The sequence below is a fragment of the Hypomesus nipponensis genome, chromosome 10 (genome assembly GCF_054491055.1).
Source record: "Hypomesus nipponensis isolate SF chromosome 10, ASM5449105v1, whole genome shotgun sequence".
Lineage (NCBI taxonomy): Eukaryota > Metazoa > Chordata > Actinopteri > Osmeriformes > Osmeridae > Hypomesus > Hypomesus nipponensis.
The window spans coordinates 14,632,575-14,658,801 of record NC_140370.1 but is presented as its reverse complement, the minus strand read 5'-3'; the positions used below and the strand labels follow the sequence as shown (position 1 = coordinate 14,658,801).

The 26,227-nt window shown below is 43.3% G+C and overlaps 5 protein-coding genes across 5 annotated transcripts; 3 read left to right on the top strand and 2 right to left on the bottom strand.

Annotated features, from left to right (window-relative positions):
* Positions 1-4,652: 4,652 nt before the first annotated feature.
* LOC146271918 (apolipoprotein D-like) lies at positions 4,653-5,924 on the bottom strand. Its single transcript, XM_084708084.1, has 4 exons — positions 5,797-5,924; positions 5,497-5,618; positions 5,201-5,289; positions 4,653-5,036 (listed from the first exon to the last, which is right to left on the bottom strand). The coding sequence occupies exons 1-4, from the start codon at positions 5,914-5,916 to the stop codon at positions 4,798-4,800; spliced, it is 570 nt and encodes a 189-aa protein (XP_084564210.1). The 5' UTR covers positions 5,917-5,924; the 3' UTR covers positions 4,653-4,797.
* A 2,182-nt stretch (positions 5,925-8,106) lies between these two features.
* LOC146271917 (apolipoprotein D-like) lies at positions 8,107-10,219 on the bottom strand. The gene is made up of 4 exons (XM_084708083.1): positions 9,882-10,219; positions 9,245-9,366; positions 8,864-8,952; positions 8,107-8,498 (listed from the first exon to the last, which is right to left on the bottom strand). Exons 1-4 carry the CDS (start codon positions 9,999-10,001, stop codon positions 8,260-8,262), a joined length of 570 nt encoding a protein of 189 aa, XP_084564209.1. The 5' UTR covers positions 10,002-10,219; the 3' UTR covers positions 8,107-8,259.
* Positions 10,220-11,168: 949 nt separating this feature from the next.
* LOC146271916 (apolipoprotein D-like) lies at positions 11,169-12,925 on the top strand. Its single transcript, XM_084708089.1, has 4 exons — positions 11,169-11,288; positions 11,572-11,693; positions 12,308-12,396; positions 12,674-12,925. The coding sequence occupies exons 1-4, from the start codon at positions 11,169-11,171 to the stop codon at positions 12,907-12,909; spliced, it is 567 nt and encodes a 188-aa protein (XP_084564215.1). The 3' UTR covers positions 12,910-12,925.
* Positions 12,926-13,391: 466 nt separating this feature from the next.
* apoda.1 (apolipoprotein Da, duplicate 1) lies at positions 13,392-15,639 on the top strand. Its single transcript, XM_084708082.1, has 5 exons — positions 13,392-13,457; positions 14,208-14,345; positions 14,535-14,656; positions 14,799-14,884; positions 15,078-15,639. The coding sequence occupies exons 2-5, from the start codon at positions 14,208-14,210 to the stop codon at positions 15,311-15,313; spliced, it is 582 nt and encodes a 193-aa protein (XP_084564208.1). The 5' UTR covers positions 13,392-13,457; the 3' UTR covers positions 15,314-15,639.
* A 3,852-nt stretch (positions 15,640-19,491) lies between these two features.
* and2 (actinodin2) lies at positions 19,492-23,280 on the top strand. The gene is made up of 5 exons (XM_084708068.1): positions 19,492-19,594; positions 20,046-20,135; positions 20,972-21,016; positions 21,158-21,306; positions 21,524-23,280. Exons 2-5 carry the CDS (start codon positions 20,066-20,068, stop codon positions 22,889-22,891), a joined length of 1,632 nt encoding a protein of 543 aa, XP_084564194.1. The 5' UTR covers positions 19,492-19,594; positions 20,046-20,065; the 3' UTR covers positions 22,892-23,280.
* The last annotated feature ends 2,947 nt before the right edge of the window (positions 23,281-26,227 follow it).

Sequence of the window (26,227 nt, the reverse complement as noted above, 5' to 3'; positions counted from 1 at the left end):
TTTATAGTTGCCTTCAAACAATGATACAAGTAATATTACGCAAAGATGGATTGTTAAACTAGCCTTTCTTTGTCCACTTGTAACTTTTTTTAAATAGTTAAATACAGTCTCATTCCACTTGTGCTTCTCATTCAGGTAAAACATTTTTTCCGATGGTGACGTAACTGAATGAAATTAAATGAGATATCTGGTTTTAGCATCTGAAAGTTATCTCACCACAAATGAACACCATATTGGCGGACACCACATAACGGATTGTACTACATGGATTTGCGGCCTGCCTGGTTAATCTCATTACAAGAATGAATTAAGGGAAAATTGCTGACGACTTACAATACATGAAGCCTTGAGGTCATAACAGACATACAGAGGAATCGTCTAGCCTGTATAATCCTCCCCTTGACAATACACCAATGCTAGTCTTTCTGAGACAACGGTTTTAGCCACTTTCCAGTTCCAATAAACTGAATGATACATTGTTAGGAGGCAAGCTGTCGTGTGTATATATATATATATATATATATAGAGAGAGAGAGAGAGAGAGAGAGAGAGAGAGAGAGAGAGAGAGAGAGAGAGAGAGAGAGAGAGAGAGAGAGAGAGAGAGAGAGAGAGAGAGAGAGAAAGAGAGAGAGGGAGGTTTTTTTTAAGGTTGACCATTTGCAGAAACATTTACAATAATATCTCAAATAACATCTAACAAGCAAATTTTGTTATTATAAACACCCAATGCCAGATTTGAAATGTATTTATTTTAGGGTATATTAATTAAATCATCTACATGGCAAAGATATATTTTATCATAAAGATGCAATACTTGTACTTGTATTGTGAAGTACACACTCTCTTCTCATTTGTTTTAATTATTATGTTGTCAAGGAAATAGCATGAAATAAATGTAGGAAACATAGGCCATGTTTTCCTAAAGCAGGATGTACTGTACTAGTCCAAACACTGAGGGAATTGTGAATTAATCTTAAAAATATATAATTTTCCATTACATGAGAAGCATTAATTCCTGGATGTATGATGACCATCGTGTTATATGACTGATTATTCAGACAGGTGCTTTTCCCTGTATTCTAAATCACATGCATTCAATGTGATTTAAAGGAACAAAAACACAATGCCAGAGTTGCATCAGAATATTGTATGAATGTACCAACCAACCTACCGACCTACCAACCTACCAACCTACCAACCTACCAACAAACCAACAAACCAACCAACCAACCAACCAACCAGTTAAACACAATCAAATGATGCATACAAGGGTAGATTGAAGTTTATTGGACTCACCTTCAGCTTCTGGCCAAGCAAAGCACTTGGTCCCAAGTGAGCAAACAAAATAGCTGAATAAAATGCTTATTCAAAGCCAGTTGGAAACCTTGACCTCACTGACACTTAGGTTCTCCCAGTCTCTGTCGAACTTTCCCAACAGTTCTGTGGTATTGATTGGCTTTCCTCCGACCACCAACTATACAAACACACAGTGCCAACAGCCTTAACCAAAAAAGACCTTTAAATACAGATTGATTTCATCTCTATTAGCTGCCTTTATCTCCTCAGTTAAGCCCTCCCTTTCCTGACATCACTGTGATCTCCTGTCCAACTGCTCGCTGGACCCCGCACTAAAGTGTAATTACTGCAGGAGTAGTGGCCTAAGCATGGAGGCTAACCCTCTTTCAACATTTACCTCACTAATCCCTTGTTAGCACTTTAGGCCGCGGTTAAGACACCTAAATGCTCAGCTTCCTTTTCCGATGGCAAAAAGAAGACCAGAGGATAGCCAAATACAGAGAGGCAATGGGGGATGCCTCAGGATGGGCAGTGGTGGGGTTGGCTGGGGAGCGGTGGGGTTGGGTGGACAAGGGGGTCAGTGGGGACTGGGGGGTCAGTGGGGACTGGGGGGGAGGGGGTTGGCTGGGGAATGGGGGTGTTAGTGGGGAGTGGGGTGTTTGGTTAAGGACCTGGGGGGTCAGGTGTGGAGTGGGGGGGCAGAGGGGAGTGGGGGGGGCGGTAGGAGTGGGGGGGCAGAGGGGAGTGGGGGGGGCGGTAGGAGTGGGGGGGCAGTGGGGAGTGGGGGGGGCAGTGGGGAGTGGGGGGGGCAGTGGGGAGTGGGGGGGGCAGTGGGGAGTGGGGTGTTTGGTTAAGGACCTGGGGGGTCAGGTGTGGAGTGGGGGGGCAGAGGGGAGTGGGGGGGCAGAGGGGAGTGGGGGGGGCAGTGGGGAGTGGGGGGGGCAGTGGGGAGTGGGGGGGGCAGTGGGGAGTGGGGGGGCAGTGGGGAGTGGGGGGGCAGTGGGGAGTGGGGTGTTCAATGGGGAGTGTTGGGTGTGGAGTGGAGTGGGGGGAGTGGGGGGAGTGGGGGAGTGGTGGTAAAGGGGGCTGACTATAGTTGTGTTGTTTTCATCAGGTGTCTCGTTTGAGTACTAGTAAAATGAGACTCCCCATGGTCACTTCTTGGCCAAAACATGCTAGCTGATAATTTGCAAGAAATCCTCCTAAACGTGTTGCCGGGATCATCCTCCCAGACTTCCTAATCTGGCAGTTTGTGCTCACCACATGTTTACAGCAAGGTCTGCAGTTGCTTCAGTTATGTTTTTTTTATTTGTGATTAAAGGATAAAGGGTCTTAGTCTGCAAGTAGGTGTGTGGGTTGGGTGGGTTAAGGGTGTTTCTCATCGGGGGCAGACAGGCTACGGTGTGTCTCCCTCGGTCTCTTCCAGCATGCATGCTACTCCCCTGTGGGGCTAAGCAGGCTCAGGGGTCATTACACTGCTGCCACACACACAGACACACACACAGACACACACACACACACACCTCTGCTGACCTGACTAAATACACACACAAAAAGCGCGCGTACTCGCACCCACGCATGCAAACACACATGCGTTATTTCGATTTGGGGAGAACACATTAAAATAAGGGATTTTTTCACGCCCGACACAACTGTATGGAATTGGATATGAATACTACATGTTGTTCAAGATAAGTTAGACGGAAAACAACAACCATTCTGTTTCTTCCTTGAGTGCCATGACAACAAACTTAGACAGTATGTCTGCCTGTCTGGGCGGTGGACTAGACAGCCATATTGTCAAGACAGTGCTGATTTGAACCAAAAAAGGAAATCTCTAATAAAGGATTTAGCAGTTAAGTGAACTGAGTATTAGGACATTTAAACCGCTAATTTAAGAATCTCCTAGATGTAAGCTTTTTACCAGGGGATTTCTGACCGGCTTGTTTGCACCCAGTATTATAGTGTCACAGTGAGGCGAAGGGATCAGAGGAGATTTAACCTTAAAAACAGCTCTGCCTATAAATTCCATGGGTAATTTTGGATGTTTTTATTTTTCTCAATTCGACAACTAGTTGCAAATGACTGACTAGCTGCTGCTCTATCAGTTTGGTATCCACTAAGTCAAGAATACATATTGTTTTGTTGTGCCTTACACCTTAAATTGGTTTCACTTGGATGAAAACTGTCTGGACACTGTGTCAAAGCCTAATCCTGTTTGCAAATGCATACATTAAACAGGCTTTGAGCACGTCACGCCCTGGATAAACCGGTGTTGGACTGTATCTTTTAATTAACTGAATCTCAATTTGAAACTGAAGGACAACACAAATGTACTAAACAATACTACTGTAAAATGCATTCAAACGAGTTGCAGAGTAATAAAGAAGTAACATCAGGTTTATAACTTTAAAGGGCTGGATGGCTAAAAATGACTAAATGGATGGTTTTAGCCTGGATCTCTTATTTCTGCTAGTGGAAATGTTAATACTAAAGCTAACCTTTGCTCAAACAAAATGCCATAGACTGTCATAGAATGTCTAGACTAGTCTGTGAATCAAACTTTGTGACAACAATTTGGGGAAGGCCTTTTTGTCTTTTGGCTTGATGATGGCCCCAAGCACAAAACGAGGTCCGTGTAATCATATTTTTTTGTGTTTGCTGTGGAAATATTGAGTGCCTGCACAGATCCCTGACCAAAACACCATTAAACACATTTGGGATGAATTCCAGCTCCATCTACAAGCCAGGTCTGACCACCTTGCATCATAGTCCAACCTCCCTAAGGCTCTAGTGGCTGAATGGAAGCAGATCCAGAATCTGTTTCCCCATTGGGAGAAGCCTTAGGAACCAACTCCATATTTATGCACATGAGTTTGAAATGAGAGGTTTGAAGAGCATGCGTCCATATGCGGTGTTCACACACTGTTGGCTGTATAGTGTGTCGGTGCTGGTCAGTCGAACAGCTAAACCTCAATCAAACTCATAGCGCCACCTAGTGTGTAAACCATGTAAAGTACACTTCATTGTTTATGTTGTCTTGTACGTCATCATGTCCTTGTGAGAAACAGAGCAGCTGTATTTGTGATACAGAGTTCACTAAGTGCCTGAAAACAAATACACTTTGTTATTAACTAAGTAGCGAGACACCAGGAGTACCCACACTAACCCAAAGAAGATCAACAACATCCATTTCTCTTTCTAAGTTTTGTTTTACGGGCCTATCATGTGACTCCAACGTTTCCTCATGACAAAATGCCAGTTTACACAAGTGCCATCCTCTAAGATTTGAACCATGTGAAATGTGAAGATTCAGGAAAACAGAAAACACCTCAAATAAGACAGGAGAACACCACTCTTTTCCAGTTGCAGTTGTATTGCACAGATGTACACAGACATCACACGAACAGCACAAGCACAACCAAGCCAATCAGCCACATTGTATATGCACCACATGTCATACCCATCCATTCTCTAGCCCGGAAGTCATGAGTCTCTCTATCACTGAGGCATGCTGCTACAGATGCTCTGGTCGGTGACCTGGAGCTTGTCACCAGGGATGCCGTGAGACTTCAGGATGCTGCGCAGCTCCTCCACGGTGTCGGCGGAGAGGGTCCTCTCTCTGCTCAGGATCCAGGCAAAGTCCACGTGTAGCAGGCCCAGGAAGTCAGTGCAGCCATAGACCAGGGTGTAGCTGTCATAGTCGGTGGACAGCACCCAGTAAGGAGCAGGAGGAGAGCCTGCATGGAGTGGGAGAGTAATAAAAAACCGTGAAGGGGGGGGGGGGGTTACTTTGGCTCCAAAAGAAACAGAAGAATACAGAAATAAAAGCCCGCTGGACCTTTATGGAATTCGTCTGAGATTATTTTGAAATGAAAAAGTATTTTGATTGTAATGTCCGTACCCTCAAAGAAGCTGACTCCGAGCTTTGCAGGCTCGGCAGGGTCCATGGCCGTGGCAGAGCCAGAGATGGCGTTGATGGTTCCATCATCCCTGACAGAAACATAATAGAGAGAGCGAGAGAGTAGAAAGAAACAGACGGACAAAGAGAGAGAGAGAGAGATTGACAGAGAGAGAGACACACAAAGAGAGAGAGAGAGAGTGAGACGGAAAAAGAGAGACAGAGCCAGGAAAAAATAGAAGCACCATCAATGCCTAACCGTGTCTGACAGAAGTCCCGTTTGAGGTCAGTCTACTCACAGCAGCTCCTCGTTCAGAACAGCAACCACTCCAGGGCTCTGCAGGCTGTAGGTGGCCTGGCTGCACTCCCCCTTCTGGAAGATGGCAGGCAGTTTCTGAATCTCATACCACCTGCCCAGGTACTGCAGAGGTTAAGGGACAACATAACAATGTTACTGGGTATACTGGTAAAGACAATGTCTGATTTGTACGTGGAGATTTGTTTTCATTAAAAGAGAGGAAAAGTGGTTAATTGATAGCTACAGATCCCATCAAACTAATAGTACTTTATACTGCTTAGTTAGATTGTTGAGTTGTCACCCTGGCTGTATCGAAGTTGGCCTGGACGGGAAGGTTGGGGCATTTTCCAGAAACAAAGGTCTGAGCGCTGGCTGCCAGGACGGACAGCAGAGTCAGTGAGAGCACTTGTAGAGCTTGCATCTTCTTACTTTAACCTGGAGGAGAGCAAAAACACAAAATGTGAGCAGAGGTTGATAGAGAGGGAGACAAAGACAGAGAAAAAGACAGACACAAAAACAGAAACAAAGACAGACACAAAGACAGAGAGAGACAGAGAGAGACAGAGAGAGAGACTTCTTACTTGCACTTCAAGGTAATGAGATCAATCTGATTTCATTGCTGTTTTAAAGAAAAAACACACTGCCTGTTTTTGATTATGCACAACTCAGTCCCGCCCCCTCACCTTTACATCAGGCTATCGCAGAGAGTGGGAGTCAAAACATTTGCTTCAAAACATATGTTGCATAATGCATATTTCAAGATTTTTCAATAGTTTAAATCACATTTGGCCATTGATGTAAAGCATGGGTATATTGAGTTTGGCTTATTTACTAACAAAATTAGGGTTTGTAATAAAATACAAAAATGCAGCACAAACTTGTGTTTGTTTTATCTTCAGCAACACTGAGTATTTCTCTTTTGTCTTATTTTGTTTTGTTTCAAATGCAGTATAATAGGTCCAATCAGCATGTGCAACTGGATTGGCAGCTGGTCGGAGATGTATGGGTCCCATACTACAAGGTTAGTGTGGTTTTAGCCTGATCATGGGGGTCAATTTTAACATGTAGGGCTATCTCAGAAGTGCACTCAAGATAGAGAATACATGAGAAGGGCACACCTGTTCAAACAGATGTTATATATACTAAACAGGCATCTGGTTAACCTTTCTAATGACTGGCATGTTTGTAAACAAGGTTACCTGGCAATGGTTTTCACATTTTTCCAGGAAATGTTCCTATGTTGTGTAAAGTAGCATGTGAGAGAAAACTTAGAAAAAGTCTTCTCGTCTTTAAACTAGTGCTGTCAAACAATTAAAATATTTAATCGCGATTAATCACATTAATGTCATAGTGAACTCGCGATTAATCGGAATTCATCACACATTTTTATCTATTCTAAATGTCCATTGATTTCTTTTTGTCCCATTAGTTTTTCTCATTTTGATGCTCTTATTTACACGGAAAAGTGGATCGGACTGCTTAGTGCAAATGTTTTTTTATTTTTATTGAAAACAACATTGCAATAGCCTGGCTTTGACGAGGGAGCGGATAATTCGCATCAGCTGTGTGCTTGGCAATCAAGTGGTATTTCAGACTGGAAGTGCTGCGATGATAGCTCAGTTCACAACAACAAAACACAAAAATCACTATAGTCTTGTCAATGGAACCATTTGGCAACTTTTTTAAAGTAACTGTTCCATTCAGAATTGTGTTGACATCCATTTCGGCGTCTCGCGCTCGCCATCCACTCAACATGTAACACTAGCCTACTACTACAACTTAGCCGGCTCGCAAGCCCAAAGTGTGTGCACTGCTGCGTGCCTGTTGTTTTGTTTCCGGTCTAGCTGGAACCGGTGTGTAGTTTTTCTAACGTCAGGAGTTGCTGCAACGGCATGTGAAAACAAACTACAAAGTTTGCTTGGCCAAAAAGAACGTTTAGTAAGGGATAATGTGTAGAACGCCGTTGTCGTTATCGGGAAAATAAGCCCCGACAGGGCGAACAGCACCCCGACCCGAAGCGGAGGGCTGTTCTTACCATTCGTAGTGTTGATCACCAGCGAAATAGTTCGCCAAAGACGTTGAACTTTTAAAACTGTTTATTGAAAATGTCTTTCAACCTTTAAAAACTTTTTGTGAAAATATTTGAAAAACCTTTAGAAAGTTTTTCCACAGTGGCTTGAGAGTCCATTTATTACAGGTATCTTGAAGTATGGTGGAACTATCCAAATATACCAAGTGCATCAGACATTGAGTAAACACTGACATTAAGTTGAGTTTATAGGGCTATTGTGAGGGAGTTGTGGTCTGATTAGATCCTTTCATCATGTATCTGCAGTTGTTTATATACAGAACCCTTTAAATGCATTGCTGAAAATTTATTTGTGAAATTATGTCTTGATTTCATGTGCTTTAGGTGGATTTCTGTGAGAAATGCCCACTTCTCAAACCTCATAATAATTGACAGTGTATCATCTGACTCCAAAATGTTCTTATAACCGATCGCTAGTGAACACAGGTGCCATCTCTAAGATTTGAAGAATTTGAAGATTCAGGAAAGGATATGTATTATATATATCAAACACCTCAAATAAGTAAGCAAGACATCAGTCTCTTTTCCAATTGCAGGTGTATTGCATCGATGCACAGATATCCCATGTACAGCACAAACACAGTCAATGAACATCAACCACATCATATATGCATGCAGTGTCTGGAAGTCCATCCATCCATCCTCCTCTTCCCCCTCTGAGGTCGGGAGTCCCGGTTACTCGGGCATGCTGCTGCAGTCGCTCTGGCCCGTGAGCTGGAGCTTGTCCACGCTAACGTTGTGAGACATCAGAATGCTGCGTAGCTCTTCCATGGTGTCGGCGGAGAGGGTACGCTCTCTGCTCAGGATCCAGGCGAACTCCACGTGGTACAGGTTGAAGTAATCCGTGCAGCCGTAGACCAGGGTGTAGTTATCATAGTCGGTGGACAGCACCCAGTAAGGACCGGGGGGCTGGTCTAGATGACACAGAGAGGGAGACAAAACGAGGTGAACTGCAAAAACTGTACATGTAATAAAAATCTTGTTTCAACATTTGTAATCTAGTTGGACTTGTTTCTAGTATAAATGGCTTTTCTAATGACTTAATTTAAGAAATGATAAGACAAATTATTTTAAGAAAACTTCTCACGTGAAATTTTTTTACTTTACTAGCAGTCAGATTTACTAGTTTTACAGTAAGCATAACTAAGCTCATAACTGATATTTTTTTACTTCAATTTGAGAGTGTATTTTTGCAGTGTAGCGCCTCTTTTTGCTTCAAATCAACGTCTAAGCCGTACTCTGTGGTTCCAACTGTGGAGGTGTGAGGAAGGATTCTTACTCTCGAAGAAGCTGACCTCCAGCTTGGCGGGTTCGGCTGGGTCCTTGACCTTGGCAGTGCCAGTGACAGCATTGACTCTCCCATCAACCCTGAAGGAGAAGAAGAGACAGCAAGGCAACGGGATTAGTCAAGATAGACTGAGGGAAGAGAGAGAGAAAGAAAGTGAGAGAGAGAGAGAGAGAGAGAGAGAGAGGGAGAGAGAGAGAGAGAGAGAGAGAGAGAGAGGGAGAGAGACAGAGAGAGAGAGAGAGAGAGAGAGAGAGAGAGAGAGAGAGAGAGAGAGAGAGAGAGAGAGAGAAAGAAAGAGGGAGAGAATATAAATAAAATATCCCTAGCATGGCTGACAGAAGTACATTTTAAAGGTCAGTGTGTTTTACTCACAGCAGCTCCTCGTTCAGAACAGCAACCACTCCAGGGCTCTGCAGGCTGTAGGTGGCCTGGCCGCACTCCCCCTTCTGGAAGATGGCAGGCAGCTTCTCGATCTCATACCACCTGCCCAGGTACTGCAGAAGACATTACGTAATATAGCATCATATAAAATTTAAAAAAACCATGTCGATTTCGACACTTGGGTGGACTGGTAAAGACAATGTCTAGCCATGTTACTTTTTCACGCTACTAACGTGGATGACTAACTTACAGGTCAACAAGACTGAAATGTTTCATTTAGCCTCTTTCGGAAATCTACTGATGTTGTTACTATGGGTGGGAATCTTTTGGTACCTCACAATTCGATTCTTGGGGTCACAAATCGATTCACGATTTTTTGCCATAAAAAAAAAATATATATATAATTATAAAATAAACAAAAACATGTACATTACAAAATGTAATGTGAGAAAAAAAAGCCCACATTTTTTACATTTGTGAATCGATGTAAATCGGTTAGTGATTTAGTGACCCTAACCCTAACCCTAACCCTTCAAATGTGAATCGATTTTTTCCCCTACACCTAGTTGTTGCCATCTACTAAACTATGGTGGATGCTGTTTGATTAGATATTTTTAAAAGTAGTTACCCTGGCAACATCGAAGTTGGCCTGGACGGGAGGGTTGGGGCATTTCCCAGAAACAAAGGTCTGAGCGCTGGCTGCCAGGACGGACAGCAGAGTCAGTGAGAGCACTTGTAGAGCCTGCATCTTCTTACTATAAGAGAGAGAGAGAAAATACACCTCGGAGATCTCTGTGGTTCGAATTAAGTATTTTCATGTGTATTTATAGATACCAAACTACCCATTTCTTGTGCAAAATTCTGGCCCAACCCCTTGCAAGCGTATAGATTTGCTATCACAGTTATTCTCATTATGGATGATTGGTGAGAAAGGAGACACCTGTAAACATTGTTTGATCTAGCAAACATGCCCTTGGCTGACCCATCTACAATGTTTAATAAATGACTGTTAGTCAAATAATCTTGTATTGAAATGTTTAAACTGCTAATTATAAAAAAATATCAATGAATTAGATACAACAAATATAACCATCATAATATGTTTTTGTATAAAAAAATAAACATAGCCATGACTGATACAGTGAGGTCAATTAGGACCGGACAATTTAAGTCAATCATTGACTAATCTAAATGATCAGAGATATACATGAATTTATAAAAACAAACGTTTCATAAAACAATTTCATAAATACATTTTTGTGACTCCTAATCAAAGAAAGTGTCTATGTAACATCCAGGGATAACATCAAATATCAGGAAGAACCTCAGGTGTTTATCAACAGAAGGCAGAGTTGCAGGAGTGTGTGTGTGAGTGTGTGTGTGAGTGTGTGTGTGCGAGAGTCTGTCCGACTGCAAGTTAGAGCCCTAGTGTGTATACAGGTGTCATGCTCCAACATTTGGACTGTTCACAGTGGCATGTGAAGGTTTAACTGTTTCGCAACACCGACACTTGTATAATCATTATGCAAACAATCTTTATGTACTGTATATGTATAGAAACCATGTGTAGCCACGTTCATCGGACACACAGACTGTCTCTAGCACAGGTAAGCACCAATTTCACCACTACATGGCAAGGTGTCATGTGAAAATGCTACAGTATCCATTGTACGGAAATTAAATCCTACTGCAATTACTTTACCTTTAAGGGGTTAAGGTATTGCATTTTTGTCAAGCATTAAAATAGATTTGTGACCGTATTAAACCACAACATGGTGAACATGAACAACGTGGACATTATTGGCTCCTCCTGACTCATTCTCACGTTCATCAACTTTTAGTTTGTAGATGTTATGTCTCTCTCTTTCTGAACCTTCTTCACTGGACTGACTGAACCTTTGTCTCAGCTCTTAAGATGCAGATGTTCATGGTGCTTGGTGTCGCTCTCCTGTCCCTGTGGACGACCAACGGGCAGATGATCCTTCCTGGGAAGTGCCCTGTGCCCCCAGTGCAGCAGGGCTTTGATATCTCTCGGGTAAATTTCTCAGGGAGTCAGATGGCTGAGGGGTAAGGGAGTCGGGCTCGTAATCAGAAGGTTGCCGGATTGATTCCCCGCTGTGCCAAATGACATTGTGTCCTTGGGCAAGGCACTTCACCCTACTTGCCTCGGGGGGAATGTCCCTGTACTAACTGTAAGTCTCTCTGGATAAGAGCGTCTGCTAAATGACTTAACGTAAATGGAGGCTTTTTTTTATGAATCTCAAAGACATTCAGTCTCCCAGTAAGTGTTTAAAAGCAGACTTGTGTTGTGTGTGCAGTACATGGGAAGGTGGCACGGCATACAGAAAGTGCCTGCCTTCTTCCAGAAGGGAAAATGTAGCCAGGCCACCTATGGCCTTCAGAGTGACGGCACAGTGGAGGTCATCAATCAGTCCCTGCAGTGAGTATACACAATGTCCATGGGTTTACAGAGCATAGCGAGGGTTGTTTGTTATTTTTTTATTTAACCTTTATTTAACCAGGCATTATCATTTAAGTACAAATTCTTATTTCTAAAGATGGCCTGGCAAAAAGCAAAAGCTTTTTGAGGGACAGGGGAAGGGAGCTATGGAATAAAAATCTGGTTAAAAGCATAATACCACACAACTACAGCAGTACAACATACATAAGAAAAACAAGCAGGGAATTTGTACATAGGGAATCAGAGAGGATAAAAATATAAAGCACAAGAATACAAAGCAAGACACAGACTATTTACACCAGACAACAACCACAATCAAGACAGACTGATTGGCAGGAATGAACAGAGGATACAGGCAGGTGAGAACCAGACAGGGCAACATTGGTGCAACAGTAGGGCTAAACTAGACAATTGGCAACAGATCATACAGACAGACCATGGGGATGAATAGGACAACAATCCTGAGGGGAGGGGTTAACAGGTGAGAGAGCATTTACAGAAATCGGTGAGTATGAGGAAAATTGTATTTTTGAAGGCAGGGATGGAAATGAATGTGTCGGTTGTTTGAACACATGTGGACGATGCTGTTGCAGGTCCGATGGGCGTGTCACTTCCTCCGAGGGAATCGCCCGTGTGGTAGACCCCTCTGACCCTGCCAAGCTGGAAGTGAACTTCTTCACAGGTAGGGCCAACTTTTTTCACAATGTTGAGGATAAGTTTCAGTCCTTCACATTGAACACATCTGGTCCCAAAGTTTCTATCTAACCCTTCCGTCTGAGTTTAATTCTAGTAAAATCATGAACTGTACTTGAAAGTGCATGTTGTGTAGAATTAGATTGATCCACTTATCTATGGTAGAATTTTCACAGTTAGTCGTAACCTAAAATGTGCAGAACATAATCAAAACAAGCTAAATAAGTCCATCTTGCTTTTTGCTTCGATGGTGTTGTCTGTTTCAGGTTCCAGACCCGGCCCTTACTGGGTGCTGTCCACCGACTACGACAGCTACAGCCTTGTGTACTCCTGTACCAACGTTGAAGACCTGCAGCACAGGGTCTTTGTCTGGATCATGAGCAGAGAGAGGACCCTCTCTGCCGACACCGTGGAGGAGCTGCTCAGCATCCTGAGGTCTCAAGGCATCTATGACAAGCTCCAGGTCAGCAACCAGAGCGACTGCAGCAGCATGCCTCAGTGACAGAGACTCCGCTGATTGAGGGAGAGGAGTGGGAATACTTGTAATGATTTCACCGTCCTTTGATTCAATGAACCTCCCTTATTAAATATCTGAATAATAAAATGTGTTTTGTGTGAAGTTGTTTTGATTTAGATTTTCACACGTGCTGTGAAAATTGTGTGTTGCTTCCAAACAAAACCATAAATTATTCCCTCTGCAAATAAATACCCGTAACAGGCACTGGAGAATTTAAAAAAAAGCTGATCTCAAAGGCCTCAGAAGGCCTGGAAATCCACACAAATCTCACAAAAACATCCTAGAAAAGGATCTGTCCACCCGAAAGAAGAGGCCAGCCGGCCAGATTGTTTTATAACATTTATCCTGGTGTGTCCCCCATGACTTTAATTAGATAATTGTTTACTTTATGTCAGAAATAAGCCCTGGTGTCTACAATGGAACTCTTTCAGGAGTCTGGGTCTAAGTGCAGCGTGACCTAAGGGAGCCAACGTAGCTTATAAACACACAGTGTCCAGAGCTGCACCAGATTTGTAGACCTAGAGCCCACAGAGGTAAGACAAGATGTTTATTATTTACAGATAATGTAAGATGTCATGTAAATTGACATTTGGTTTAGATTTAAAGATTGTGATAACTTTTCTGTTTACTGTATTCATATGTGGAGCATGGCTATTGCTGTAATATCTTTAGAGGGGGGATTTTGTAATTTTATTTTTTAAACATTTTATTTTCATATGACTTGACTAGTGGATAGAAGAAGTGTCCATTGTTGTTGTACATTTACAAATAAATCATCCAATCTCACATGCTTTACTATAGCCCTTGTTAAATGAGTTAAGATTAATTTCATATTTAACATAAATATCTATAATCTAATGTTTAATGTCCCGGCATGCTCTCGGGATGCTTAAGCTTAACCCTTGTGTTCTCTTCGGGTCATTCTGACCCATCAGTCATTGTGACCCACCGTCGTTTGCAACAACTTTACTGCATACAAAAACAAAGTGAAGCATTTTCTTTTAACCGTTGGGCTGTCTCAGACCCTCCACATTGTGAAGGTTAAAAGAAAATTATTTTCATTTTCTTTTGTATTGGGTAAAATTGGGAAAACACAATGATGGTTCATTATGAACCTTTTGGTCATGTGACCCGAAGGCAGCACAAGGGTTAAGAACTGCTGGATGCAGACAAATCGAATTTTAGACAAGGGCGTAGGTTTGGTTGGAACACTGGAACACACAGATAAGTGACAAAACAGGCGTCTAAAAACGAACTTAAAAAATGTTGTTGATTCCTCTCAGATGACAGTAACCCTGGGAAACATGAGGCTGTCTTTTAGCCTAGTTCTGCCCCTTCTCCTGCCCCTTGTCAGTGCCCAAGTGCCCCATTGGGGCCCATGCCCAGAACCAGCAGTCCAAGCTTCTTTCAGCATCAAGAAGGTACCACACCACCTCTTATTTTATCTGACCGACGAGGACATATCTTGACCCCTATACTGTACATGTAAAAAAAAAACATAAAACATAAAAGATGATTACTTTCTCTAGTTGTTTAACCCTAAATTACATGGCTAAAACCATGCACTCAATTTTTTTTGGCTGCGTGTTTTATTTTCTGCCTAATTCTAGTTCATGGGAAGATGGTTTGAAATCGCTAAGCTGCCAGCCCAGTTTGAGAAAGGAAGGTGCATTGAAACCAACTTTACCATGAAGCTTGATCAAACCATTCGAGTTGTCAGCTCAGAAATACTGTGAGTATCAGCACTTACTGAATACAAGATAACAAACCAGTTGGACGGTTTTAGCTTTAGCTCGATTAAAGACGTAGGCCTTATTATATAGTGCAGTTAGTGGATACATATTTTGATACTGACATGAGCTTTTGACCCTCAGAAAAGGAGAGGTGAGGACTATTGAGGGGACAGGAGTCACAGAGGATCTGAAGAATCCTGCCAAGCTTGGGATCAGCTACTCCTATGGTGAGTGAGTGTGTGTGTGTTTGAGTGTGTGTGTGTGTGTGTGTGTATGTGTGTTTGTGTGTGCGTGTCAGTGTGTGCTTAGCCCCTGTTTTCGTTGACCTTATAAGAAGGATAATGTGATCGCATTGGTTTAATCTAGCCTTCACTGAAAATACTGAAATAAACGTTTTCGTTGTTTCTGTGTGTCCCACAGTCCTGCCTTATTCCCCATACTGGATTTTGTCCACGGACTATGACAACTTTGCCTTGATCTACTCATGTACTGACGTCCTGAGACTGTTCCACGTGGACTTCGCCTGGATCCTCAGTCGCACGAGAACTCTACCAGAGGCCACCATTGAAAAATCCAAGGCAACTTTTACCAACAACAACATTGACGTTAGCAGAATGATCGCTAGCAGGCAGCAAGGGTGCGACAAGACACTTTGAGTGATCTTAGTTGACATTTTCAGTGCAGAATTATTAGTCTGTTTACTCGATCAATTTACTTAAATAAACTCACACGTCCAAGTTATGTTACCAAGACAAATGTAGGCTATGCCTCATTGATGGGTTTTCAGACGTGTTTCTTGAGCGGAGTCCTACTTGTAATGTACAGTAATATGTTGTCTTTTGTATTTAAATTGTATTTTATTCAGGCATACAGTACATTTGTGTCGTATCGCAGGAAGTTAACTGACCTAATTAACATGTTTATGCCATAAAGTGAAAACGTGAGGTCACGTATTAGATTTAATAAAGTTCAATGATTACTTGATTGACTCAAGACCTTTCTCTCGGTCATGCAGCACTGGCGGACGTCTACTGCCACCATGTGGTTTGAGACACGTTTAGGGAGTTCGATATATGAACTAAAGTTTAAGTGAGGTAGGCCTACAGTATTAGTGTAGGCAATATGAATGCGGCATTATTGTAAAGTACAGTTGTATAACCTAGAAGGCCATGCGTAAATAGGTATTGATGCGATTTGCTGACTGAGTTGCCAGGTCCAGCAGTGTAGTAGCCTCATGGTTGCTGATGTCCCTCGAAATTGAAAAGCCTTCGCTTGAAACAATATAGGCCTACTTCGTGTAGCTATATTTTTTAGGCTTTTTACTGAAAAGGAAAGCACTGTTTGTTACAACTAGCAGGTTTTCTTTGACACACCGGCACTTATCAGGTCATAGTTTCATTTTCTGGGATGAGAACAGCAGAGGCCTTTTATTCGAACGACCTCCAACAAATCAGTTTAATTCATCGAACGTGTCAACCCCCGGCTCCTAGGTCTCTGGCTCGACGGCTCGCCGGCTCGCCAAGGCTGTAGTCTATAAAGGTACACATGCAAATCTTATAGCATAAATCCAGTTGTACTCCGCTCACACCAAGATTTCTGTGGATCTTTTCAACTGATTAAAGTAGATTGGCATCGAACCTTATCCTGTTTTCTTAAAAAAAAAAATGTTTGAATAGTTTTAGAGTTGAAGAGTTTTAAGGGCCACATTGAATCTATTAGCAGATGCTTTCCACTTGTAGACTTCAGAAGTCTGTTGGCTCTGGGGCAGCAGGAAAAGGTTTACTGCCCTCCCTTTTTACAAAGTGAGTTGTATCGTGGAGTGTGATCCTTGCCCTGAGGCTTAACAACATCAAACAGGCATGACTTCTCCCATATGCCACACAGATTCATCCCAGACCTCCACTGTGGGAACACTTTGACTCGTTAGGTGTGCATGCTCACTTTAAGAGACCGGCTTTACTGCTTTAAATAGGTATCCAGTGTCTTGTTGGAAAGACATCCCAAAACCTAAGTGGAAAAAGTGTTATTTTGTAAACCAGACAGATAACTGATATCTTGAATCCAGGAGCAATTGCTTAGATGAGGAGTTTAGATGTTGATCAACCGGAGAAAATATTAAATTCACATATCTATTCAAAGACATGTGCACCACCCAAGCACTGTTGTGGCTCTTTAAATTGATATGTTTCTTCCAATGCATTTCACAAAAGCAGATTGAGAAGGCTTGCACTGTGTCTACAAATGTGTCTCTTAAAAGTAAATAACATGTACAAAAATCTCCAACATGACATAGGACGAAAAAACAAACATTTAAGTGCCTAGTTTATCTGGGGGAACAGGTAATATATATGTGTGTTTCATAGGTAAAGTCTTTAATTTCCGTCAGTGTTGTTGTTTTTGTGTGTAGCTGCGGTTTTAGATGACAGCTTTTAAGCACAGAAAACGGAACGTAGACTGAGAACAAAGACAGCTCAGTGCTGTCTGCATACCACAGTCTTATGAGAGCTCACATGTGACATGCCTTCAATGGTTCATGTCATTTTGATGCAAAGACTGACATGAACAGTTAGAGTTTAGAAGGTTCAGTCTTCTAAATAACCCACATGTGGGTTTTAAGGCAAAATAATGTGTTTCTACAAGATAGGATTAGACGATATCCTGGTCGTGTCTGTACAGAGTTCTCAGATTGACCTTTGACCTTGACTCAGACACCCAGGAAGGAACTGGAAACAAGTGCATTCCCAGAGCTCTTTGCTTTTATCCCCTTGCTCCTCTGCGACCCAACATTCCCACTTTAAACTTCATAGGAAAATGCTTTGCTTGCATGATGTTGAAATATGGCCGACATGACATCATTTGTTATGTTTCATCTTCGTCTTCACAGATTTTGAAGACCTCTTTGACGATGATGGCATCTTGTAAAATGTTTCAACATCTTTAAAGTTTTGATATGTTAACAGATAAGTGCACAAAACTCTATTTTCATCCTTTTTTACTTGCCACACTATCAATTTAAAGTGTAAATGACATGTCATTTTCATTCATGTAAGTTCCAGGTTTGACCAAATTCTTAAAAAGTCAACACTGGCTCCAGATGTTGTGAAATTCTCCAAATCCCCCAAATTACTCCATATATGGTATGCAAAAATTATGAGTTTCTATCATGTTCGTGTTCTAAACTGCTTCCAGACTGAATTGTAGGTTTCTAAGCATTGAAGAACACCTGTTTTACAAATAATTACATATGTAATTTCAGAGTCCTATATGTAGTCACCTTAAACTTACTGCAGATGGCAAATGATGAATTGAGGTCTGCAAAAAAAGAAAAAATTGTAAGAATTATTTATGCTCACACAAATCACTCTATGACAATCTCACAAAATGTACAGTATGCCTCTATATTAAATACAGCATATTCTGTGACATTGTGTTAAAATGTATTAACTATTGAAAAAGTTATAATATTATAATAATAATAATAAAAACTCATAACATTAAATTCTTGTTGCGTACAGGCCTATTACATGTTAAGGAGCACAATAGTAAAACTGCTTATGTGAAAGTGGTTGTCAGGGCGTCATTATTTTTACAACAAGGGTCTGGTTTTCTAATGAGTTTTCCTTTCACATTTAGTTTTTAACAGCTTTCTAACCTTTCACACAAACCTCCCCCCCCCCCCCCATCTTTATAAAAAAGAATTTCTGTATTTTGTTGTTATGGCTGCAATAGCATTAAATACAATTTGTGACATTAAATTCAATACTTTTCCAGTAGGACACACACTGTCCCTTAATGACATGAGAAGTACAAAGAAAAAGGTTAGCTAAATGCCACACACCTTAACATACATTTACATAGGGTGCGAATTACGGGGGGGTTTAGGGGGGTCTGAACCCCCCCCCCCCCCCCCAAGTAAGACTTGGACCCCCCCAAAAGAGGTAAATTCAACAGGTCGGGGGGGTCAATACAAGCCCTGGAGAAGAAGTTGACCCCCCCTATTGTCATTGTATAATTCGCACAATGCATGTATACATATGTATACACACATAACATACAGAATCTGAACATACATTTTATTGAAACAGAAATCAAAAGTCAACATTTTCACTGTGTCTTTCAAAAGTATCAAGAGAGATTGAGAGAGATAGAGATTGTCCCAAATGATCAACATGCTTGGTCAAACGTATGTATTAGATTCACTGGGTACAAAGAGGGCGTCCATTGGATTCAGAGTGAAATGGCGTGTTCTTACATAAGAGACCATCACTTGATATAAACCTGCAACAGCTTTTCTCTGGCTTCATTCAATGTTTTTGCATCTCTCAGAGACCAGGTGGACTTGTGGCTAAAAGAACTAGGGTGATTTCTGTTATTTGCTTTATTCAGTCTTCTCTTTCAGAACACACATACATTGACATACAGTAACGGTCTCTCCTATACTGTTACCCCAACACAGTTACTCCTGACTGTAATTGAGCGAGAAATGTTCACAAGCCGTTTGTCTGTGGAAATCACTTTTTTTTTCTTCTTCTTTTTCTGTCTCCTGTCTGTCTTCTGTATGTCATCATGCACATAAATTCCATCTCAGAGCAGACACTTGTATCCAACACATAAATAACACCCTGTGGATGGTCCTTCAGCAGACTCGTCTTACTGTTCACCTCGCCCTAATTACAGGACTCCCATTGGCTGGCCCAACGGTACAGGAGCCAATCCTGTCGCTCCTAACAGCGTGCTTCAGCCATATGACATGTCTTTTTGTTTTTAATGATTAAAAGGCTCCTTAAAAATGTTGCCCAGACCAACTCTCCCATACAGGGAGCAGAGAGATAGAGGGTACACATCTCAGACTAACACCTCCTCAGCACTCAGTCCAGAGAGCCTGCGGCGGCTCTTGAGGTGATCCTAGGAGGTCTGAACATTCAACACCTTTACAGGTAGGGGTCCAGCAATTCTTGTTTTTCAACCAAAACTGGGTAATGTGTGGACAGAAATAATGCCTTTTTAGTGCTTTTGTAAATGAATTGAGATGTACTTTTTGGGGTTACGGTTATAGTCACAGCCAACAGTGTTGTGAAAAAATACAGTTTCTCAGTTCACACCAGTTCAGCTTTGAGTTCCACTAACTCTCATATTTTCTGTCTTTTCACATTTAACATGTGTTTTTTGCTTCAATGGATCTTCTTGACTTGTATACAGTCGCTAACTACAAATGGACATTTCACAGATTCCATTTGAGATCAAGTACTTTACCTTAAAGTTAATCACCTAACAAGGCACTTAGAGGAGACTGTCAGTATCCCATTTCAGAGGTCATGTCTCTGGACTCGAAGGTAACTGTTTGTCCCACTGGATCCACTGAGACAGAATCTCCTCCATCTACCTTAGGAAGAAAAAGGAGACAGAAAATGGCGCCTGTTGGAAGACGGTTTTCCCTGATCTACACTGGAATCCTGCTGGCAGTTGTCTTATTACCAGGTGAGATTTCAGGGTTTCATTGTCTAAGCTGTCATATACACGTTAACTGATAGGCAAACATACTACAAAAGTAAATGACTCTAGCCACAATACACTGCAGCTGTCTCCCATAAAGCCAAAGTCTCATGAAACTTTATGCAAACATTTTACCAACAAGTCATTGATAAAGAGTATACAAATAGATTTATGAGATGCCTAAATGTCAGAGATGATGGATAGTCGTAGGTCGTTAGATGAAATGTAATGGATTCAGATGATCGTTCGTTACAGCCTTTTATGTGTGTTTCACTCTGTCAGGACAGTATGTCATTAATACTTCAGAGCAGCCCTATTTCTCCTTGGTGAAGGTGAGCGACTAGGGGCTTATGTATAATCAGCTGACTGTGCTTTTTCCTCCAAGTCGTAAAGTTCTAAAGGCAACCCCTGCCGCTAAGTACATACGTGTGGAGCTGTGATGCCCGCTGAACATGTCACCCCCTCTTGTCATCTTCACAATGTTTCAATAATTGGAGTGGAGGGGGTGTGTGGGTGTGTATGTGTGTGTACGTGTTGGGTTGCTTTGAGCATGTTGCTTTGTAGTTTTATGGCTCGACTTCCAGTGGGCCCCCCAATATCAGGAGCACACAGCCCCCCCCCCCCCCCCCGCTGCGACCCTGTATACTTGTGATTGTGTTCAAAGGTAGGCAGCAGTGTGGGGGTCTACAGAACGCTGCCCTGCGCCTGCCGTCGACTCCCCTCCTCCTCGGGCTTGTTAGTGGGTCAGCATTTTCCCCTGCTGTAGGAGGGAACACAACATCTGGTTCCAGTCCTCTCATGTCCCTGTTCCTGTTTTACAGAGTTGCTGGGGGCCGTGCCTGTGGGGCAGCCGGAGCAGGGGGAGGGTGAGTGAGAGGAACATGCTGAGTCTGGATGTATCGCTCATGGAGGATGGGAGATGCAACTCCTGTATGGTACATTCATAAACACACACACACACACACAGCTTTACATAGGATTTATCGACATTCTCCATTTTTGATCAGACACTGCCGTATCTAGTGAGGTGAAAAGCCATGCCATGGCCAACCTGAAGAAGTTGGTTCGCAACACGAGAAGCCTGCCCCAGTTTAAGCGTCTGCCAGACTTCTGGGGGTGGTACAAGTATTTCATGGAGACTGGAAATCAAGAAGGAGTGAGTGACAGCGGGAACGATTATTATTAGACTTTTTTGTTCTCTGGGTACAAAATAACTTGACATTTTGACAGTTTGACAGTCAGTCACTCTTGGGTAAAGGGTTAGTATGTACACTGTATGAAAGCAACCATGGGAATACATTCCCATTGTATGCATTATTTCCTGATGTTGATGTCTCTCCCTCCCTGCCTCTCTCCCTCTCTGTGCTCCCCAGGTAGAGGACCTGGACCGCATGTACATGGCTTACCTGCAGAACAAGCACAGATCTGAGGAGGGCCCCACCTTCAACCACTACCTCACCCACCTCAGCGAGATCTACAAGTCGTGCGCCGACTCGGACGACCCCGAGTGCATCGCAGAGTCCACCAGCAAGCCCAAAGCCAAGTTGGTCATGCCCGCTCCCGTCAAGGCAGCCCCCGTCAGGCTGTGCAACCCCTACTACGACCCCTACTGCCTGTTCCCTCTGCTGCCCAAGGCCGCAGCCCCAGAGCCTGCCCCGGCCCCAGCCCCGGCCAAAGTCCCAGCTCCCATCCTGACCCCCATGCTGCCCATCCCCATGAAGTCCCCCACAGGTTTCTACTACTACGCCCCTGTCCTGGAGCCCTTCCTGAGCGCCGAGCAGAAGACGGAGCTCCTACGCATCTGCAACCCCTCCGACGTCGAGTGTCTCCAGTACCACCTGCGTGCCGCCTACGGATACCGCCCCGCCCCCGGCCCCGCACCGTCCTACTCGGCCCTGGGCTGCGACCCCACCAAGGACCCCTACTGTAAGCCCCTGCTGGTGCAAAAGGCCCCCACCGGCTACTACCACCTGTACCCCACCTGCAACCCCGAGATCGACCCCCTGTGTGTGGCCAACGTGGCAGCCCCGCCAGCGCCCGCTCCCGAGGCTGCTGCGGTCGAGGAAGCCCCCAAGGAGCAGCACTGCAACCCCCTCTTCGACGAGGGCTGCAACCCCCTGACTGCCACCAAGTTGTCCAGCCTCACCAAGCCCGTGCTGGAGTTCTCCCCCAAGGACGAGCCGGCGCCTCCCGCCCTTGCCCCGGCCCCATTCCGCCCCGCCCTGGCGCCCTGTGACCCCGCCTACGACCCCTTCTGCCTGCTGAGGGCGGCCGCCGCCCTGCGTAAGCCACCCCAGCTCCTGCCCCAGTACGAAGTCCGCTCCCGCCTGGGAGTCAAGGGCAAGACGAAGGAGGGGTACGACTGCTACATCCACTACGACGAGGGCTGCGCGGTCGTGGAGGCCAGCGATGATGCCAAGGCTGCTGCACCTGCCCCCGCAGCCCCCGCCTGCCACCCGTTTGACCCGGCCTGCAGCAAGTTCGCTGCTCCCGCCCCCGTCGCCGGCCCCTCCAGGAACGGTGTGATCGAGCCACACCCCGACTGCGACCCCGAGGTCGACTACAACTGCCGCCTGCGTCGCGCCGACCCCGCCGCCGCCGATGAACCCGCTCAGCAGGAGGAGCCGAGCCACGAGGCCGCAGCGCCACACCCCTTTGCTGGCTACGCAGCTCCCGAGTACGCCGGCCCACGGTTCGAAGACTTCCTCAGGGGATACATGAGCCAGTACAGGAAGAAGTGAATCATCCGAGTAACACGGTCACGATAGCGAGCCATTCTATGTGTCGCACTGGCACACCCTCTCCCACTCACACACACCCAGTCTAGCAGGGTGACAGGGTCTAATCAACACTGACACCCAGATCTGGGATCCAAACTCTGATCACAGAGACTTTTAATGTCCCGATATGTTCCAGTTGCAGTCAGTTATATTAGTGGGCTATACGTTTCTATAGGTTTTATGGTCACATAGAAAACTAGGTCAAATGTGTGAATTAAACACAACATTGCATGTTTGCAGGAGCAGTTCTCTGTGTAAATGGTGTGTGTTCTAGAGTAGAGTACTGTACTTGAAGGTGGATTAGTCATAATTCATGTGTATGCAAAGCATCTCCCCGTGTTGTACATTGATTTGTGAACATTATTCTCTCTAAAGTGTATTTAATGTTGTTTTCATAGCTTTTCTGTAGCTGTAGACCTCAAACACACTCCACTATTTTGTTTTTTTAAAGTTCCAAATAAAGACATGTTCTGAAACTAAGCTGTCGTTTACTTTTGAGGACATGATAACCTATTGCTCTGACAAGTCAAGTCACAAGCACATTCAACCGAATTGTAAAGAAACATCAATGAAACTAAAACAAGATGATTTTTTTCAAGTTACCTTCACATCTTAAAACTGTACAATAAGATACACTGTACGTATTACTGTACTTACTTAGACACAGACCCACATGCAAGTCACAAACTCTATCCACTGCTGTCTTGTCTTTTACATTGCCACTTCACGTACTCTTAACAACACACATTCCTAACATGTTCAAGAAGTAGAGAGGCTGAGATGAAACGCTCAGAGAACCAACCTTTTTGGCACCTTACAGAACTGACAGACCAATAAACAACAAAGACCCAGCAAACCCAGCTTTCAGTTCAGTTGTGTCATCTTGATCAAGATGTTGGATCAATTTTGCGCACAAACAAAGGACTGAATAAGACTGGTGTTGGGATGCTTACCATGGCTATCAATTTGCATAACAGCATCTGTGTCAAACAGAGGGGTTCGAGGCCTACCCTATGGTTGAGCTGTCACCAACGTGCTACACCCTAAGCTGAGGGCTACGGCCGCTGCTGACAGTTTTAAAGGCAGCTAGCACGCAGCGGGACACAGTAATGAGTACCTGAACGTCAACACGCTCCGTTGGAAGCCGGGGGAAATATGCTCCCTAATTGCAGGTGTCTCCTAGTAAACGTATGGTTTTATGGAGGGTTCTCCTTTCCTCGGGTTGAAACGGACCTTCCTCTTCGCGTGTTCAGCTGCATTCGGTAGTTAAAAAAACAGACATGTAGAAGCGGAGGGAGACTGACTGACTAGTTGTAACAGCTCAATATTTAAACAAGGATTACGAAGCGTCCTTCAAAATATAAAGAAATGAAGGAAGAGACTGTTAGGCTTACTGCTACTTCCACAAGGGGGCATCAGAAACTCACTACGTTCTCTTAAGCAGAAATCAGTCAAGCGCCACAGGACAGGGGAGATGCAGAGTAATGTTACACTCCCTTGGTAAAAAGATCACGAAGAGAGAATGCTGTTGTTCATTATCGAATTGTATAAAAACTATTCTCTGAAGGTTCAAGATCAAATCATTGTCTGAAGAAATTAGAGGAAATAGAATATCTTATGAATTAATTTCACACCTCTGAGAATGAATTTATTGGGATTCAGATTTTATCATGTTATAAAATGACTTTGAGCAATTCAGTGCGTGGAACGTATTTATCAAAATGAATATTCCTAGATAGGCATTTACTGTTAATTATTGACTGATAATTCCATGTAATGAGACAGTCTACGGATATGCTTGTCTGTCTCCTTCTGTCATGGGGATTCACGTGGTTCTCTGCTGTAAATTCCTTCAACACCATTTTAATATTACATGATAATAGGATTGAAAACCCCCATGTTGAATTATAAAAGGATTTACTGTACACGTATCCTATATCCAAACTGCCCATGTCATGGTAATTTGCTGATTCTTCATGAAGCACAAATAGTCTCTTTACTTCTTCAGTACACCACCAGAACTGTAACCTTAAATTATGATTGCAATCTGAACATCATTTATTTTCAGCCTTTACTCTAGCTTTCATAAGCAGCTACATGGCCCAATGGGAGCAAGAGAGTTGACATGGACTAATAACTCTTTGGGCTGGTTTCCAGCTGGACAAATCTGAAATTGGAGTGGGCCGGAAGAGATATGTGTGTTTGGAGGGCTGTCAGATGCCCAGTGAAGTCTTAACCTCCCATTTACAGAACCACAGAGAATCCCTCTCCACTGCACTGATAAAGTCAACTGCCGTTATGAGGCATGGAATTTAATTTCCTTTTCTATGTATTGGTGTCGAGTTTTCTCTCTGATAGGTAAGGGACAATAAAAGCAGAGATATAAGTGCACTGATGTGTTACTTATTGCTTGATTTGTCAGCACCAGTTCAGTGTCCATGTAGTAAAACACTACAAACTGGAGCAGGAGTGGTGTGTCTACAGGTCCCCGGCTTTATAGTGTCTGGGACTGCATGCTGTGCTGCCACTGTAGGTTACACACTGCTGTAACTATTTCAGTGATGGAATTTTAAAGTAGGGATAATTAAATGGGGATTGACTCGGGGGTGGAGAACCTGAATGTTGTTGTAATGGCTTGTTGTTGATGTCAAATAAAACATGTTAAAGTGTTCTGGGATGTTGTTAAGATCTCTGGTTTTGGATGACAAGATTGAATGAAAGGAAGGTGGGAATGGTCGACAGAGGGCCTGGGATCAGTGAACTAATCAGTGATGATGATGACGACGATGATGATGACAAAAATTCAGTTTACATGTATTTGTTTTTAAGGTTGCATGATTGTTCAGTTGTTTTTGTTTGATGTGGTGTTTGAAATGGTTTCCTTTCACTTGTTTCCAGATCCAGGAGAAGCTCTGTGAAAGATCACGTATGAAGACAACACGTAGCTTTCTAAGAGGAGCAACAGTAAACTGCAGTCAACTGAGGTTATGAAACCTAATACCAAACTCAAACCCACATTTCTCTTTCTACCTTGAAGTGTATTCCTTGAAGATTTCATTACTTTTCAATTTAAAAACATAGCTGAGCCTCACAGCAAGATGCCAATTGTGAAGAGGAGCCCCACAGAGATCTGTATTCTTGTATATTATTGCATGTACTTTCCAAATCTATTTTCACACATAAACATTGGCAGCAATAAATAAATAGAGGAAATCTGACTGTTGCTGTTTTCTTTCTCTATACTCCCTGTGGTGTTTTGCGGGCCAGTAATTATACTGTACCAAGCAATTATGTTCC